The following is a 19,496-nucleotide window of genomic DNA, read 5'->3' on the forward strand; positions in this document are numbered from 1 at the left end:
TCGCAGTTTCAGATCCCTTATGTGTTTCCTCCGCTGGCACTGTTGCCCAGAGTGTTACGCAAGATCAGGGCCGACTGCCGCCGCGTCATCCTCGTCGCTCCAGACTGGCCGAGGAGGTCGTGGTACCCGGATCTGTGGCATCTCACGGTCGGCCAACCGTGGGCACTACCAGACCGACCAGACCGACCAGACTTGCTGTCTCAAGGGCCGTTTTTCCATTTGAATTCTGCGGCCCTCAACCTGACTGTGTGGCCATTGAGTCCTGGATCCTAGCGTCTTCAGGATTATCTCAAGAGGTCATTGTCACTATGAGACAGGCTAGGAAACAAACGTCCGCCAAGATCTACCACAGGACGTGGAAAATTTTCCTGTCATGGTGCTCTGCTCAGGGTTTTTCTCCCTGGCCTTTTGCCTTGCCCACTTTTCTGTCCTTCCTTCAATCTGGACTTGAAAAGGGTTTGTCGCTCGGCTCCATTAAGGGACAAGTCTCAGCGCTCTCTGTGTTTTTCCAGAAGCGCCTAGCCAGACTTCCACAGGTACGCACGTTCCTGCAGGGGGTTTGTCACATCGTTCCTCCTTACAAGCGTCCGTTAGAACCCTGGGATCTGAACAGGGTGCTGATGGTTCTTCAGAAACCACCGTTCGAGCCAATGAGGGATATCTCTCTCTCACGCCTTTCGCAGAAAGTGGTTTTCCTAGTAGCAGTCACTTCACTTCGGAGAGTGTCTGAGCTAGCAGCGCTGTCATGCAAAGCCCCTTTCCTGGTGTTTCACCAGGACAAGGTGGTTCTGCGTCCGGTTCCGGAATTTCTCCCTAAGGTGGTATCCCCCTTTCATCTCAATCAGGATATCTCCTTACCCTCTTTTTGTCCTCATCCAGTTCACCAATGTGAAAAGGATTTGCACTTGTTAGATCTGGTGAGAGCACTCAGATTCTACATTTCTCGTACGGCGCCCCTGCGCCGCTCGGATGCACTCTTTGTCCTTGTCGCTGGCCAGCGTAAAGGGACACAAGCTTCCAAATCAACCCTGGCTCGGTGGATCAAGGAACCAATTCTCGAAGCTTATCGTTCCTCGGGGCTTCCGGTTCCCTCAGGGCTGAAGGCCCATTCTACCAGGGCCGTGGGAGCGTCCTGGGCCTTGCGGCACCAGGCTACGGCTCAGCAGGTGTGTCAGGCAGCTACCTGGTCGAGCCTGCACACTTTCACGAAACACTATCAGGTGCATACCTATGCTTCGGCAGATGCCAGCCTAGGTAGGCGAGTCCTTCAGGCGGCGGTTGCCCACCTGTAGGACGGAGCCGTTACGGCTCTATTATGAGGTATTATTTACCCACCCAGGGACTGCTTTTGGACGTCCCAATTGTCTGGGTCTCCCAATAGAGCGACAAAGAAGAAGGGAATTTTGTTTACTTACCGTAAATTCCTTTTCTTCTAGCTCTAATTGGGAGACCCAGCACCCGCCCCTGTTTTTTTGTGTACACATGTTGTTCATGTTGAATGGTTTCAGTTCTCCGATATTCCTTCGGATTGAAGTTACTTTAAACCAGTTTTTAATTCTTTTTCCTCCTTCTTGCTTTTGCACCAAAACTGAGGAGCCCGTGGGAGCACGGGGGGTGTATAGGCAGAAGGGGAGGGGCTTAACACTTTTGAGTGTAATACTTTGTGCGGCCTCCGGAGGCATAGCCTATACACCCAATTGTCTGGGTCTCCCAATTAGAGCTAGAAGAAAAGGAATTTACGGTAAGTAAACAAAATTCCCTTCTTTACATTAATGGAGTTTAGCTGTAATACCAGATATATCATATGTACTGGTCTGAGGCTATTTCATGAAAAAGGCAGCAAAGCCCTTTATCGATAAGGTGTAAAAATGAAAATAATGGTGCAGATAAGTGCCCAATTTTTGTACTTATTCTTGTCTCCTGTCCTATAGCATCAGGCCTATGAATACCAGTTTGGAGCCATGTATGCCTATCTGTTGTGCGTCTTCACAGTTATCACAGCCTACAGCATCACCTGTCCTATCATTGTGCCTTTTGGTAAGTCATACTAAAATTTTTGGGGGCAAATAGACACCATAGATGAGGATCCCCAACTTTACACAATGACAGCTATGAAAACTCTAGGTGCTGGAAAGACAATGGTGCAATAGGGTCTTACCTGGAAAAGGTTAAATCAGAAATTCTTGTAATGTGATTTGTCCTGATGAAGGAGTAATCTGTTCTCTGAAACTCTTAGACTAATAAATCACAATCCAGGACTTGCGCTTTCCTGTTACTCCTCCACGGCGGAGCGGTTTAACGCCTTCACTCCATATCTTCAGTCTACAATGACCGCTATGGCACAAAATAGTTCCCACCTGCGACATAGTTAGACCCATCACTCATATTAATGGTCTTCCTTCTGTTTTAAATACAGATATGTAAGGAGACGTTTGCATTTCTCTAGTTTTTTTTATTCACTTCTTAATGGAAACTGGTCAGCTGCCCCAATCCCTCCCTGAATCTCCACCATATCTTTATTAACCCATTTATGAGCTTCTCACAAGCTCCTTTTTCTATGTTATAGATTTATAAATCTCCAGAATATTCATTTTATAGCTGGGCTTAGTGGGTGACTATTTGTGGGGGGACATTGCCTTCCCTGGACTAATTTTCCCAGTAATCATGTTATCACTGTACAGTGGGCATGAGTGACATAATTTGCAAGATCGGCTCTGCCAAATCTCTGCCTCCCTGGCAATGCACAGTGAAGCTGGATTATGCTCCCCATGTCACCGCCCCCGACGAAGGTTTCCACCGAAACGCATCGGGTAGACGCTTACTCCTGCGTCTAATCCTTCAGGTACTGCACAAGATCTTTTACCTACCGTTTGACCTTAGTGTTTTCATTTTTTCTTATTTGACCATTCAATTGGCTCATTATTTATTTATTTAATAAAGTTCCCTATTTTTGCTTTGGTCTTCGGTAGGCTTTTTCTTCATCGTTCCTTATGGGAGACCCAAACCATGGGTGTATAGCTTCTGCCTCCGGAGGAGACACAAAGTACTACACTCAAACGTGTAGCTCCTCCCTCCGGGCTATATACACCCCCTGGATGACAATCTAACCAGTTCAATGCTTTGTGTCAGGAGGATCACACACACACATGCATTCTCTGATTTTTTTCATTTTTATTTTTGATTTTAAAGATATGGAAGAAAAGCGGGTCCAGTCTGGACTCCCGGCATGTCCCTTCTCACCCCACTGTGTCGGCGGTGCTGTTAAGGTTGACTTTACAAGGCTGGAGCCTTCACATGCCGCGCTCCTTCAACATCCTCTGAGAGGCTCTGGTTTGAAGTGGGAGCCATCACGGTCCTCTCTGCTTTGCAGAAGACCGGTCTCCATCCGCAGCCCTGTCTGGTTCGTGCTGGAAGGAGCGTTTAACACCCCCACAGGGACATGGCCCTGCGTCTCAAAAGCTAAGTATTGAGACGTTTTTCAGGGGTCCCGGGTACTTTTATTAGGGGGAAAGTATGTTTTTTATCTTTACTGTAAATTCCGACCGGTTCTGGGGGTTTCCCCTGAGAACCGCGCCGAAGGTGCCTGCTTGTCGGCCGCATGTTAAAATCTAGGCCCCGGCTTCTGTTTGGGCCTAGTTTCGTTTTCATCTTCCCCTGCATGCAGGGGAATAGAGTGGCGCCGCCCACCGGCCATCCAGCAGAGGGGAGGACACTCCTCTCTGAGGAGAAGTTTCCCTCCCCTGCATCTCTCCTTAGCCCTCCGGTTTCCCGCTCTTGGGCTAATCTCCGCCCCCCCTCCTCCTCCCAGCGCCATTTTCTCAGCGTTTATCACACTGATCGGCGCTGGCTGCTGAACCTGCTGCTTTCTAGGAAGGCTGACGCTTTACTGGGGGTCCGAGCTGTGGAATCCGGAGGGCACACAGAGAGCGGTCTGGTAAGCCACAACCTCTGGTTGTGGGCTTTATTATACACTCTCAGGACATTCTATAGGAGTGTATTCTTGCTGCAGAGCTTCCACCTCAGCAGCATGTCTGTCACCCGGAGCAAGGCTGCAAAGCTGTACGCTATATGCACTGCATGTAAGCTCATTCTGCCAGAGCCAAGCACATACCCACATTGTGATGCCTGTGCTAACATGGTTGTGTCTCAGCCTGGAGCCTCCTCAGGGGTTCCTCCGGCCGCTCCAGCCCCAGTGGCTGATCCCCCGGCTTGGGTAGCATCCTTTTCCAAAGCTATTTCCCAGTCTTTTGCCGACTCCATGGGGCAGCTGTCCCGGACTCTGCTGACCATGCATCAGCCCTCTTCTCAGGGTGCCTCTGCTGCTCCGAGCTCTGCAGAGCTCTCAGAGCATGTCCTAGGACCCCGTCCCCCTAAACGGAGACGCAGGGACCCTTCTCCTTCCTCGTCCCACGGCTCTGATTCACGAGCCGATGTGCAGGGCGAGGAGGATTCGTTTACTGTGGGCTCAGACGCTACCTCTATGTACCCCATTGACTTGTCTGAGGGTGATGCAGATGTTAGTGACTTAATTGCGTCCATTAACTCCGTACTGAACCTCAACCCACCAGAGTCAGAGGAACAAGCCTCTCTGGTAGAGATACACCAGTTTGCCTCACCTAAGAAAGCTAGGAGTACGTTTTTTAACCACTCCGCTTTTCAGGCCACTGTCACCAAGCCCAGGGCCTGTCCTGACAAACGTTTTCCGAAGCGTAGTTCTGATGACCGGTTTCCTTTTCCACCAGAGGTGGTTAAGGAATGGGCCCAGTCTCCAAAGGTAGACCCTCCGGTGTCCAGAATCTCAGCCAGCACAGTCGTAGCTGTGGCTGATGGCACTTCTCTTAAGGATCCCACTGACCGCCAGGTTGACCTTCTGGCCAAGTCTGTATATGAGGCGACAGGAGCCTCGTTCTTCCCGTCTTTTGCGGCAGTGTGGGCTCTTAAGGCAGTCTCTGCCTCTCTGGCGGAGATACATTCCCTCACCAGGGACTCTATACCTGAGATGGATGCCTTAACTTCTCAAGCTTCGGCTTTTTCATCCTACGCCATGTCTGCCATTCTGGAGGCTTCTCACCGCACGGCGATGGCCTCCGCTAACTCCCTCGTGATCCGCAGGATCTTGTGGCTTCGAGAGTGTAAAGCAGACGCTTCCTCTAAGTAGTTCCTTGCGAGTCTTCCTTTTACTGGGTCCCGGCTGTTTGGTGAACAACTGGATGAAATAATTAAGGAAGCTACTGGCGGGAAGAGTACTTCCTTGCCACAAACTAAAACCAGGAAACCTGTCCAGGGCAGGAACCAATCGAGGTTTCGTTCCTTTCGTTCCTCTAACTGGTCATCCTCTAAGCCCTCATCCTCGTCCACTACCGCAGCCAAGGATCGTAAACCCAACTGGCACGCGAAGCCGCGTCCTCAAAAGACCGGAGGAGCCGCTGCCACTAAGGCAGCCCCCTCTTGACTATCTGGCTGCGCCAGCAACGTCCTTGGTCGGTGGCAGGCTCTCCCACTTTGGCGACGTGTGGTTTCAACACGTCTCCGATCAGTGGGTGCAGGATATCATCTCCCACGGCTACAGGATAGAATTTTCTTCCAGCCCGCCAAACAGATTTTTTCTGTCCACCCCCCCCGCTCCAAAGCCGCCGCCTTCTCTCAGGCCGTTGCATCCCTGCAGGCCAACGGTGTAATTGTTCCGGTTCCCGCCCGTGAACGGTTCATCGGTTTCTACTCAAACCTCTTTCTAGTCCCCAAGAAGGACGGTTCCTTCCGGCCCATCCTGGATCTCAAGCTTCTCAACAAGCATGTTCAGGTGCGGCGCTTTCGCATGGAATCTCTGAGATCAGTCATTGCCTCAATGACCCAAGGAGATTTTCTGGCATCCATCGACATCAGAGATGCCTATCTGCATGTGCCTATTGCGGTTTCACACCAGCGTTGGCTACGCTTTGCAATCGGAGAGGAACATTTCCAATTCGTGGCTCTCCCCTTCGGATTAGCCACGGCCCCTCGAGTATTCACCAAGGTCATGGCAGCAGTGGTTGCGGTTCTGCACCTCCAGGGGTTGGCAGTGATTCCTTACCTGGACGACCTTCTAGTCAAGGCCTCATCCAGTGCAGACTGCCAGCGGAGTGTGTCACTCACTCTCGCCACGCTCGTTCAGTTCGGGTGGCTTGTCAACCTGCCCAAGTCCACTCTGACCCCGACCCAGGTACTTATGTACCTAGGGATGCAATTCGAGACTCTGCCGTTACTTGTCAAGTTGCCCTTAGTCAAACAGCAGTCCCTTCGTCTGGCGGTGCGCTCTCTGCTGCGGCACCGCCGTCATTCCATCAGGCACCTCATGCAGGTGCTGGGTCAGATGGTGGCGTCAATGGAAGCGGTTCCCTTTGCCCAGTTCCATCTGCGTCCCCTGCAGCTGGACATTCTCCGCTGTTGGGACAAGCGGATCTCTTCCTTGCACAGGCTGGTGGCTCTGTCGTCACAGACCAGGAGCTCCCTTCAGTGGTGGCTTCGGCCCCTCTCTCTGTCACAGGGACGCTCCTTCCTGACTCCGTCCTGGGTGATTCTCACCACGGATGCCAGCCTCTCCGGTTGGGGAGCAGTATTTCTCCATCACCGAGCACAGGGCACTTGGACTCCGTCCGAATCGGCCCTCTCGATCAATGTGCTGGAGATCAGAGCTGTGTTTCTAGCTCTCCTAGCCTTTCACCACCTGTTGGCGGGCAGGCACGTTCGAGTTCAGTCGGACAACGCGACAGCGGTTGCCTACATCAATCACCAGGGCGGGACTCGCAGCCATCTGGCGATGTTGGAGGTTCAACGAATCCTCCAGTGGACGGAGGACTCCAAGTCCACCATATCTGCAGTCCACATCCCAGGCGTAGAAAACTGGGAGGCCGATTATCTCAGCCGTCAAACTGTGGACAGCGGCGAGTGGGCCCTGCATCCGGCAGTGTTCAGATCAATCTGCCGCAAGTGGGGCACTCCGGAAGTGGATCTAATGGCGTCCCGGCACAACAACAAGGTTCCGGTTTACGTGGCTCGCTCCCACGACCCTCAAGCCTTCGCAGCGGACGCACTGGTTCAAGATTGGTCTCAGTTCCGTCTGGCCTATGTGTTCCCCCCTCTAGCTCTCTTGCCCAGGGTTCTGCGCAAGATCAGAATGGAGGGCCGTCGAGTCATAATCATTGCTCCGGACTGGCCCAGGCGAGCTTGGTACCCAGACCTGCTCCGTCTGTCCGTAGGGGTGCCGTGGCATCTCCCGGACCGCCCAGACCTTCTCTCTCAAGGTCCGTTCTTCCGCCAGAATTCTGCGGCTCTCAGATTGACGGCGTGGCTCTTGAGTCCTGGATCCTGACGGCTTCAGGCATTCCCTCTGAGGTCATCTCCACTATGACTCAGGCTCGGAAGTCTTCTTCGGCCAAGATTTACCACAGGACTTGGAGGATTTTCCTGTCCTGGTGTCGCTCTTCCGACCATGCTCCTTGGCCGTTCTCCTTGCCGACCATCCTGTCTTTTCTACAGTCCGGTCTACAGCTAGGACTGTCCCTCAATTCCCTCAAGGGACAGGTGTCGGCTCTGTCGGTATTGTTCCAGCGGCGTATCGCCCGACTGGCTCAGGTGCGCACCTTCATGCAGGGCACATCTCACATCATTCCTCCTTACCGGCGGCCCTTGGATCCCTGGGACCTTAATCTGGTCCTCACGGCCTTACAGAAACCCCCCTTTGAGCCTCTCAGGGAGGTTCCTTTGTTTAGACTTTCACAGAAAGTTGTTTTTCTAGTAGCCATAACTTCTCTCAGGAGAGTTTCTGATTTGGCTGCGCTCTCTTCGGAATCCCCCTTTTTGGTGTTTCACCAAGACAAGGTGGTTCTTCGTCCGGCTCCGGACTTTCTCCCTAAGGTGGTGTCTTCTTTCCACCTTAACCAGGATATTTCATTGCCTTCTCTTTGTCCGGCCCCTGTGCATCGCTTTGAGAAGGCGTTGCATTCCTTAGATTTGGTGCGAGCGCTCCGAATCTATGTGTCACGCACCGCCGTTTTTAGGCGGTGCACCTCACTTTTTGTGCTAACCACTGGTCAGCGCAAGGGTCTCGCTGCTTCTAAACCGACCCTAGCTCGTTGGATCAGGTCGGCTATCACCGATGCCTACCAGTGTTCTCAGGTGCCTCCTCCGCCAGGGATTAAGGCACACTCGACCAGAGCTGTCGGTGCCTCCTGGGCTTTCAGGCACCAGGCTACGGCTCAGCAGGTTTGTCAGGCTGCCACTTGGTCCAGTCTGCACACTTTTTCAAAGCACTACCAAGTGCATGCTCATGCTTCGGCAGATGCGAGCTTGGGCAGACGCATTCTTCAGGCGGCTGTCGCCCATTTGTGAAGTTAGGTTTTGCCTACTTCTCAGTTTGGTTTATTTCCCACCCATGGACTGCTTTGGAACGTCCCATGGTTTGGGTCTCCCATAAGGAACGATGAAGAAAAAGAGAATTTTGTTTACTTACCGTAAATTCTTTTTCTTATAGTTCCGACATGGGAGACCCAGCACCCTCCCTGTTGCCTGTTGGCAGTTTTTTGTTCCGTGTGTTTTCACCGGCTGTTGTTAGTAGACAGAGTTCCGGTCTTTCCGAGTTTTACTCTATCTCTACTTATGGGTGGATGTCCTCCTTCAGCTTTTGCACTGAACTGGTTAGATTGTCATCCAGGGGGTGTATATAGCCCGGAGGGAGGAGCTACACGTTTGAGTGTAGTACTTTGTGTGTCCTCCGGAGGCAGAAGCTATACACCCATGGTTTGGGTCTCCCATGTCGGAACTATAAGAAAAAGAATTTACGGTAAGTAAACAAAATTCTCTTTTTTGGCTACATCTGCTATCTTTGTGTAGTTTTCATCTAGGCATATAGCTTCTGGCCTTTATATTTGTCTAGTAATATACTATTTTTTTTCCAACATTAGCACACGTGTATTTGGATTGGCTGTTTGTACTTTTTTAGCCCAGATGTCTCTTGCTATATCCACCATACTTTGTCACCACACATATCCTTTTCTTTTGGTTTAATAAAAATGTCACCTCATATTTGGACTCTTGATGGTTTCCTTTGTTTTTTTCTCCTACTTCTTGCGATTTATCCTTTTTTTCATTCCAGTCCTAGATTTTTGGTGCAATATTTATTATGTATTTTTTATATTTATATCATTACATCTATTATTAAATATGCATCTTATTCCATCGAATAAGTTTCTTATGCTCCCCATATATGAGGGTGACTGGACCCCTGTAAGCCTCCCTGAAGACTTGCGGTGTTGTGATATGTGATTTACTTTTCTGGCTGTGTATTGATGTATTTATTGGTGTTATTTGTGTGGAACTACTGTATGTGTATACTGTAATGGGTTTGCCACAGTCCCACCGGCTACAACAAGATGGCGCTGAGCTCCCCTAGTTAGAGGCCGGAGTGTCAGGCACAAAGTGTTACTGGTGGGGTTGCTAGGGCAGGAAAGTTCGCGCGGCCCACGATGTCAGGAAAAGGAGGCAGGAGAAAAGGAGGGACAGTGAGTGGGAGCAGAGAGAATGTGGCTTAAGACACACGGCGTGAAAATTGAAGCGAGTGGGATGCGATAAAACATCGCATTCCACTCGGACCAATATTATCCTGTGTGTCAGCGCACATGAGCGATTATTTTCTCAGCCCTAATCGGACCAAGAAAACAATTGCAGCATGCTGCGAGTGTAATGCGATCCAGGTTTCTCTCGCACCCATCCAAGTCTATGGGGCGAGAGAAAAATCACACTGCACTATCGCAGTACACCGGTGTACTGCAAGTGCAGGGCGGGAATGGCAATAGCCGGCAATGGAGGAGAGAGGGAGATAAATCCCTCCCTCCCCTCTGCAGCGCCGGCCCTCCCCTCCTCAGCACTGGCCTTCCCCTCCTGAGTGCCCCCCTTAGCTGAGGTCCGATCACATGACACTCAGCTCCTGTTGTGCTGCCAGCGCGAGCCGAGTGTCATGCGAGGATCGCAGTAGATCCCCATGTGGCCCCAGCCTAAGCAGAAGGGTGGCAGTGGAGAGACAGAGCAGTTGCTGGGAGCAAGTGAGGAGCGCTCCTACGGACAAGGGACAGACGTGATGTGCATGGTACGCAGAGAAGTAGGGGGCCAAGCCTTAGGCTATGTTCACATTTTCATTGTTTAGGATCAGTCACAATCCGCCGCTCTGATAAACAACGCAATCCGTTTGGCGGATTTCGTTGTTTCCCATAGACGGATTGCGACTGATGCCCTTGTGTTGCATTCGCCGCCCAACTGATCAGTCGTGGAACGATTGACCGTCGGGCAGCAGGAACGCAGCATTTAATGTTTTTTTTGAGCAGCGGAATCCTTTTGTTTTCACTGCATATGCTCAGATCTTGTGTTTAATCATGCAAATGAATGTCTCTCTCTCGGTGGCCGAACGATCAGCTGATCGGCCGGCTTCTGTGAGCGATCAGCTAATCTACCAGCCGTCGGCTTTTAAGAGCGATCAGCTGATCTCCCGGCGGCCGGCTTTGAGAGCGATCAGCTGATCGTTCACAATCCGTCCGCCAGGAGATCAGTTGATCGCTCTCAAAAGCCAGCTGATTGTTCACAATTGCCGGCCGCCGGCTTTTGGGAGCGATCAGCCGGGCGATCAGCTGATCGTTCACAGAAGTCGGCCGCTGGGCGATCAGCTGATCGCTCTCAAAAGGCTGTGTCCGGCTATTGTGGACAATCAGCTGATCGCTCTCTCTCTCTCTCGTTTTACAACAGAATCCGCTTTCTCATGACAATGAATTCCATTTCTTGTCACCCGTTGTACAACGCATCAGTCATAAGCGTCAAGCAACGCATGTGACTGATGCAAAACGGAAATGTGAACATAGCCTTAGGGGCGGCCGCCATGGATACATATCGTAGGGACTCCTGGAGTGGGAATCACCCTAGTCAAATGTCCAAATCCTTAGTGAGAAGGGCCGGTGCTCCAGGAAGCCGGTGGGGCTCTGTGACTGCCAGAACGCTGAACTTGTTGTGGAATTGTGTGTCCCGTCCTAAAGCAAAGTGGTACCTCCCTTATGGGGAAGAAGTTGAATCTGAAGTTGTGATTTGTAGTAAAGTTCAAACATTGGAAGAAAACACAGCCTCTGTCATTGGTTTATGGAAACAATTACTCCTGAGAGTGGGACCCCCCATCACCTATATGCTACATTTTATCCCCTTTTCATGTAGTGGGCCAGCCGGGGACACTACTACAACCCCCAGCCTCGGCTGAACCCCCGGCCAACATTACACCCAGATATATCGTGTACCCCGCATTCGCCGGGAGGAAGCACTGATGCGGGGCTCAGTCGGTTGTTACCGTGAGTCCTGCGTTACTGCTGCCTCCTGGGGCATCCGCACTGCACAAAAGAAGCTGGATAGCGAACACCTTGCTTCACTCCCCAATGCCAGGGAGGCAGAATGCTGCACTCACGAGCAAAGTTTGCATAGAGTTGGTGGTGACGTCACTCTTGCAAATCATATTACTCACAACCAACCTGATTAGTGGAACTAGTCTGGGAAAAATAACAACCCCACAATTAGTCACCCACTAATTAACATAATACAAGTCCAGTTATAAAATACATTTATTAGAAATTCAAAAATCTGGAAGACACAAAAAGGGGCTTGTTAGAAAGTACATAAAGGGGTTCAATAAAGACATGTTGACGTTTTAGTGAGGCCATAGGAAGCTGGCCTTTATACCCTAATGCTAAAATTGTTACCTTTTTCTATAAATTACAAAGGGACAGTTTTACTATCCCTTTTTGAGAACCCATTCTAAACATTACAAGTCATATGGCCGCACGTCCTGCTGTCATTATTGCAAATTTGGCTGCAACGACAAAACATGCTAATCTGTCCCTAAGTATACAAAACATACTGTATATTCACTTCTGGGTCTTCCATACTTTACATTCCAACCCCCACTTAGGAATTAGGTCACTATTCCATGTGATCTTTACATTTCTATGACCGTTTGTCCTCCCCAGGATTGATCTACATGCTGCTGAAACACGTAGTGGACAGACACAACCTGTATTACGCCTATCTGCCCACCAAACTGGACCGGAAGATCCACTTTGCGGCTGTGAACCAGTCTCTGGCGGCACCAATCCTGTGCATCATGTGGCTGTTTTTCTTCTCTCTTCTTCGGATGGGTAAAAACTCCTTTTTTAGTTTGTAAAACTAATCCATAACATTTTAGTACATATACTATGTACATGCACTTGTAGGGGATCGGTTCGAGCATTTAAAGGGGTTCTCCAAAGCCTTATCCATGGCAATCAGCCAATCCTCAAGCCGGCATTAAAGAGGTTGTCCACTACTTTTACATTGATGGCTTATAGTTCAGATAGGTCATCAATGTCTGATCGGCCGGGGTCCGACACTCCGCACACCCGCCGATCAGCTGTTCCCGGTGGCGGCGGTGGCAGTAGGTAGCCAGAAATGCTCAGTTCCGGAGCTGCTCTGTCTTCTGTTAGCGGCCGCTGCCGGGTACTGCACCTACCATAGCAGGCAGATGTGCAGTACCCGGTCACGGCCGCTATCAGTTGATGAAGTAGCTCCGGAACTGAGCATTTCCGCCTGCCACTGCCGCCACCGGGAACGGCTGATTAGTGGGGGTGCTGGGTGTTGGACCCCGGCCGATCAGACATTAATGACCTATCCTAAGGGGTACTTTGCACGCTGCGACATCGCTAGCGATCTCGTTAGCGATGTGAAATGCTAGATCTCAAGTGCGATCTTTCGAGATCGCACATAGGTCATTTTACGCATGTGCGATCTCGAAAGATCGCACTTGCGATCTAGCATTTCGCATCGCTAACGAGATCGCTAGCAATGTCGCAGCGTGCAAAGTACCCCTAAGGATAGATCAACAATGTCAATGTAAAAGTAGTGGACAACCCCTTTAAGTTTATAACTACCTGTCATAAGAACTATTGTTCCTAGTTTTTATTTACTTTTATTTTTTTTCAATAGGTTTCAAAGGCGCCACACTTTTCACTCTGGTCATTTTGCTCATTACTATCCTGCTCCTCATCTCGTATACCTGCTTCGGTTGCTTCAAACATCTTAGTCCTTTTAATTACAAGGTGAGTGTTTCGTCTCATTAAGGTTAATTTCGCAAGGTTTTTTTAGGGCTCAAAAAAGAAACATTTTCAAGTGGAAACCGACTAAAGAAATCTTTTTTTTTTTTTTTTTAGGGAGTATGTGTTTTGTTTTTTTTGGTTTTTTTTTTTAATCTGTTTAGAGTTGATTTTTAAAAGGTGTTTTTTTTTTTGTTTTTTTTTTGTCGCCGAAAGCATTTTCTGCAGACTTTTAAATTTGTCAGCTGATTTCATCAGGATCTTCTTCCCCCAAGGCATTTTATCAAATTTAAAAATCCTCTTTAGGGGAAAAGAAAAAGATCCCACATAAGTTTTTCAAGCTTTTTTGGGGGTTATGTGCATACCGAGCCTTTTTGCAGATATTCAAAGTAGAAAGTGAGTGGAAATTACACATTTTTAGGAGGATTTGGTGAATTTCTGCTCAATTTCTTGTCCAAAAAACACTAAAAGAAAAACTGCACATAGCCGTGAGCAGCTTTCTTGAAGAGGATTGGCTGAAAAAAAAAACATTTTCTAAAGCTCTTTGTAATGCGAAAAGTTTATGATATCATGATTTACTGATATCATCAGTGAAAATTATGAACCCCAATTACTCAAACCAAGGGGCAGACGCGCCCAACATATCTTCGGAGCCCGTGCAGAGCAGTGAATGGGGGAAGCCCGTGCACCTCTGTGCTTACCTTTGACGATTAGTGGAGAGCTCCATCTTTTTGTTTTAGGACATTTGGTCTCTATTGAGCAACAATATTTAAAAAGGGAAATGTAAAAAAAAAATATGTAGTCACCCTTTAATTAGAAATGGTCAGCTATGTATTGAGATCCAGCTGTAATAAATCTAGTTTCAGCGGTTTTGACCCTCATCAGTATAAAGTGGGGTACAGGTTGGCTGAATGAGATGCCTTACGTGTAGCTCAGGTGAGGCTGAAGGGTCTCCGGCTCTGAATAAAGAGATCTAACTACATCTGAAAACTAATTTTCAATCCAATGCTCGATGGTAAAAAGAAATAAACAAAATGCAAGGCAGCTCACTCCAGCTGAACAGCAGACCCATCTGTAGTCCACAGGGTTAAACTTGTCCATTTTCTAGGACTTAATGAAGTACAGCCCCCTCCACAATAGAGCTGCATACAGAGGCCAGTCTGTCCAATATCATTATCCTGCCGCAGAGTACAATAGAACTACCATAAAGTTACTTGTCCTATGAGATGACTCTGCTCATTCAGTCCCAGTCTACAGTGCGCTGCCGAAAAATAGCAAATGTAAGGTCACTCTTTAGTGATTGAAACTCCATTATGATTTGGTTTGATAGTTATACATTATCATATTTTTACATCATTTTTATACATTCTTTATAATACTTAAAGCATTTTATACATGATTTATTATGTTTGAACACTATATACATATATATATATATATGTAAGGTCACTCTTTAGTGATTGAAACTCCATTATGATTTGGTTTGATAGTTATACATTATCATATTTTTACATCATTTTTATACATTCTTTATAATACTTAAAGCATTTTATACATGATTTATTATGTTTGAACACTATATATATATATATATATATATATATATATAATTTCTAATATTTACAGCAATTTATATACCATTTATGTTTGTACATTATTTATAAACATAGTTTATATTTGCAGCATTTTATATCTGTCTTTAGATTATATACATAGTTTATAATATTTACAGCATTTTATACATAATTTATTATATTTTTACATTATATATATATGTTTATAATATTTGCAGCACTTTATACCTTTGTACATTATATACATAGTTTATAATATTTGTATCATTTTATACATTTATGTTTTTACATTTTGTATATATATATATATATATATATATATATATATATATATATATATATTTACATTCACATAGTTTACAATATTTGCAGCATTTTATACATTTATGTTTTTGCATTTTTTATATATATATATATATTATATATATATATATATATATAAAAAATGCAAAAACATAAATGTATAAAATGCTGCAAATATTGTAAACTATGTGAATGTAAATATATATATATATATATATATATATATATATATATATATATGAGAGAGAGAGAGTTTATAATATTTGCAGCATTTTATACATCATTTTCTATGTTTTTACATTATATATAATATATGTATATATATATATATACACACACACACATAATATTTGCAGCATTTTTTCATAATTTATTATGTTTGTGCGTCATTTTTATCATATTTACATAATTGTAAACATTTACTATATTTTTAATAAATTAAATACTGGATTATATTTAATAATCTATCTTTCATAAGCCTAGATAAAGACAGGGCATCCCCAGTTTATGAAGAAAAAAAAGATTTATATATTACAATATTCTTATATCTAGATACTTGAATCCACTCCCGGAACAGAAACTCCAATCGAAGGAGAAATCCCACGTAAATCACCTGTGAGTATATGATTGAAGAAAAATAAGTAATTAAAGAATGTACGTCTGGAACGCCAATGGTGTGAACAAGGTGCAAGACTCAAAAATATATAACTATACAATAGGATAAAGAGTTACACACTAGTCACAATGTATGGGGAAATAATGAAAAGAAGAACTTCTATGGGAATACTAGGAAGAAAAATACAATGAACTATCTGAAAAAATGAAAAACCCTAAAATGGAATATGTATAACTGTTATGAATAATAGGAATATAAGAGCTGTTTAGCCATTGTATTGATCAATGCTAAAGAGCCCCAAAACCACGCCAAGGTAATCTCTCTTTTTGGGGTCCCTAACCTATGTGTAACCTCATCTGCAGTTAAAAAACTTGCTCTGTATGGGAAGCAAAGGACCAAGCTATATGTGTGAAATAAGACACATGGCTGTATGTGGGGCAGGGTTCTCAGACAGAAAGTGCATACTAACTAAAGAATGTACGTCTGGAACACCAATGGTGTAAACATAGAGGCCATAAAACCAAACAGGGGGGGGGAATAGTAAAGGAATACCCGACCCACATAGTGCTGCACACGCCAATCAACTGCTGCACCGATTTCTGGAACTTTGATAAAACGTTTTACTGCAATGAAACCTCACATATGGACAGTGAAGGTATCATGTTATTCACCATCCTAGCACCAGCATGGCAGTCAGTGCCTTTAACTTACATGTGAAAATCCAGGTGGCTCCTATCCCTTAATGTCTTTTGCTTTTGCCATAGGCTCTAATACAATCTTTTTTTTTTTTTGCAGAATTACATCCCCAGAGTATTGATGACTCCACAATCTGAGAGCGCAAAACTGGAAACTGATCCCCATCCATCATATGGAACTATGGAAGATACGGAGACAGCGGCAAACACCGACGAGGCTCCGCAAGTGTCATGGGATGACCCTGAATCCTAGTGTAGGGCTTGATGATATGTCAATCTGAGGCCAATCCCAGTGCAAAACCAGTGACTAAACAGACCTGTAGATTAGAACTAATGTGCCTTGCTGTATTATGTTCCTGCAGGGTTATCCCTCTAAATAGGCTGCTATGATGGGAGTCTATCTGAACGAGAGCGGCTCCAAATATTGAAATAGGAATCGTGTAATGCCAAATTTCTCGTGCAGTGACCTCCAGTGGTGTCAGCTGCCATTGGGTCCTTAGTTAGAGAAGGAGCCGCCCAAAGCGGGCAGCCCCAATGAAAGCCAACGACTCTAGGTGTTTTCCATATATATGAAGGGCACTTGTCATATACTGACCACTCACTATGCAACATCCAGAGGCCCCAGGAGCTGTCCAAGAGGGAAGCCCCAATGAAAGCCAACCACACTGTGCGTTAACTACATGTATGAAGGGCACTTGTCATATACCGACTTCTCAAAATGCAATATGCAGAGGCCCCAGGAGCCGTCCGAAGAGAGGAGACCAACGAAAGCCAACCATACTGGGTGTTATCCAAACATATGAAGGGCACTTGTCATATACTGACCACTCACAATGGAATATCCAAAGGTCCTAGGAGCCATCTGAAGAGGGCAATCCCAACGAAAGCCAACAACACTAGGTGTTATCCACCTGTATGGAAGGCACTTGTCATATACTGACCGCTCACAATGCATTATACAAAGGTCCTAGGAGCAGCCAAAGAGGGCAGCCCCAACGAAAGCCAACAATACTGTATGTTATCTACATGTATGAAGGGCACTTGTCATATACCGACCACTCACAATGCAACATCCCGAGGTCCCAGAAGCCGTCCCAAGAGGGCAGCCCAAACAAAAGCCAATGAAACTAGGTATAATCCGCATATGACGGGCACTTGTCATATACCGACTGCTCATAATGCAACATACAGAGGTCCCAGAAGGTGCACACGCAACGTCAGTATTCACAATTTGCAGTCTCCAGTCCTTTAATCTCTGCGGTGTTGGACTCTTCATTGTCATTGTGCCAGTTTTTCTCCGAATTTCCTTTTTTGCACTCCATGGATTAACAAATACAGATCGTCACCACGATGGATTTAAGGACACATCGTTATGATGCATCTCTTGTCTCCATTGAAAAACATGGCTATTTCCCATCAACAACAGCGCCAAACCTTGCCTGCTTGTAAATTTTCAGATCTCCCATGCAAGTGAATGGCGAGAGCCGCCCCTCCATTCTTGTCAGCATACAACGGCAGACCGCCATTCCCAAAAAAAGAAGCAGTTCAAAATGGTAGGACCATCTGTTGAACATTTATGGCATAACCTGACCGAAATGTTTCAAAAGTAAAATGGCCCACAAAAAAAAACAACTTTATCCCCTGACGTCTCCCTACTGATAGAGCTACAGTAGGGACATCCCATTCACAGCACAGGACCGCTGCCGCCAATCACTGAACTTGGAGGTCATGTGGAGATAGACAGCACAATCTGCTGAGCCGAGTGATTGTCTGCAGCGGTCTATATGCTGTAGACGTGATTTTAGCAATGAGCGGTAGTAGGTGTGTAATAATTTTGGTGTTATCCAACCGATTTGTGCTTTTATAAAGGACTTAATCCCGTGTAGGATATTTATGAGAGGATATCACATAATTGGTCAATAGATCTGGGTGCCACAGTCCCCTAAAAATTGCATGATATGTTACAGATATATTCAGGAAAATTATCCCTGGCGATCAGCACATGGGGTTCACTATAGGGCAGCACAGTTTTCTGCCATGTGCTCAGTTATGGATGTAAGTGGATAAAATACAGATATTATTAGGTCAATATTGAAGGTTCTGCTTCGTGTTTGGGTCTACAGCTGCGATTCATCGATCTCTTGTTTTCCATGAGGCTGCAGTCAATCACCAGGGACGGTCACTCATCTACATTACATAGTGCCAACATGCTGCACCAACTGTAAGGGATCCTGAATTCACATAATTATTGCCAAAGACTTTTGTATATATAGTTTTGTCTTACTGTAATATACGGATGTATATCATTTTATAAATTCATAAATTAAAAAGAATAAATGTTTTGTTTTGTGTGAATCATGATTGTCTTATTTTGTACAATTTCTGCAATGCTGAGGACACATAGTAACAACCTCATAAACGGAGAATGTAACCAAATATTATCTATTGTTTAAATTAAGCTTTTGTGTTAAAAAAAAGTTCTTTTTTGTTCCAATTTTTCAACTTTTTTTTTTTTTAATCAAAAATCTTGCAATGTTCACACTGCCCAATTCACAACTGGTGATGGCACAACTCTCCTCCATCTCTTGTCCAATGTCTAATAATAAATCTATGTACAGGAGAAAACGGAGGATCCTCCAGTCACAAAAGGTGATGTCACAGCTCACCTTCTCCTCAATTACAGATAACAGGATCCACTATTCACTATAGGTGATATCACAGCTCACCTCCTCCTTCCGTACAATGACGAATAACATTTCTATATACAGTAGACAACAGGATGCTCCACACAATAGGTGATATCACAGCTCACCTCCTGTCCGCTGATACAGATGGGCAGGCTAGTACAGACTGGCAGGCTGGCACTGGCAGAACGGCAGTACTAGAACAACAGTACTGGTTAGCAGACAAAGGAAACTGGCCCAGGATACAGGACCTGGCAGCTAGAAAGCATGCATCTAACTGAATGAACATGTCACTCAGGCAACTCCCTAAGGGGGAGGGTGCCTTAAGTACCTAGTGTCCTCCAGCCATTGGGTAGAAACACATACAGAGTGCGCACACTGCCTCTTTTAGAAGCAGGGAGTGATGCGTCCTAGGCACACTCCCTAGAGACCTGTGCGGCGTGCGCAGGCATCGGGAGCGGGAAGCTGCAGTGATGACCGGAACAGAGGCTGCAGGA

At 46.2% G+C, this 19,496-nt stretch overlaps 1 protein-coding gene across 1 annotated transcript in view; it reads left to right on the forward strand.

Annotated features, from left to right (window-relative positions):
- The window catches only part of TMEM63A (transmembrane protein 63A), a 106,531-nt gene extending 87,858 nt beyond the window's left edge, over window positions 1-18,673 (forward strand). The window contains exons 19-23 of the mRNA XM_075339069.1: window positions 1,932-2,037; window positions 12,030-12,197; window positions 13,021-13,133; window positions 15,557-15,619; window positions 16,416-18,673. Of these exons, the coding sequence (XP_075195184.1) occupies window positions 1,932-2,037; window positions 12,030-12,197; window positions 13,021-13,133; window positions 15,557-15,619; window positions 16,416-16,568 (603 nt within the window). The 3' untranslated portion in view covers window positions 16,569-18,673. The remainder of the gene's footprint in view (window positions 1-1,931; window positions 2,038-12,029; window positions 12,198-13,020; window positions 13,134-15,556; window positions 15,620-16,415) is intronic.
- Window positions 18,674-19,496: the final 823 nt, after the last annotated feature.

This window comes from Anomaloglossus baeobatrachus, chromosome 3 (assembly GCF_048569485.1).
Source record: "Anomaloglossus baeobatrachus isolate aAnoBae1 chromosome 3, aAnoBae1.hap1, whole genome shotgun sequence".
NCBI classification, from domain to species: Eukaryota; Metazoa; Chordata; class Amphibia; order Anura; family Aromobatidae; genus Anomaloglossus; species Anomaloglossus baeobatrachus.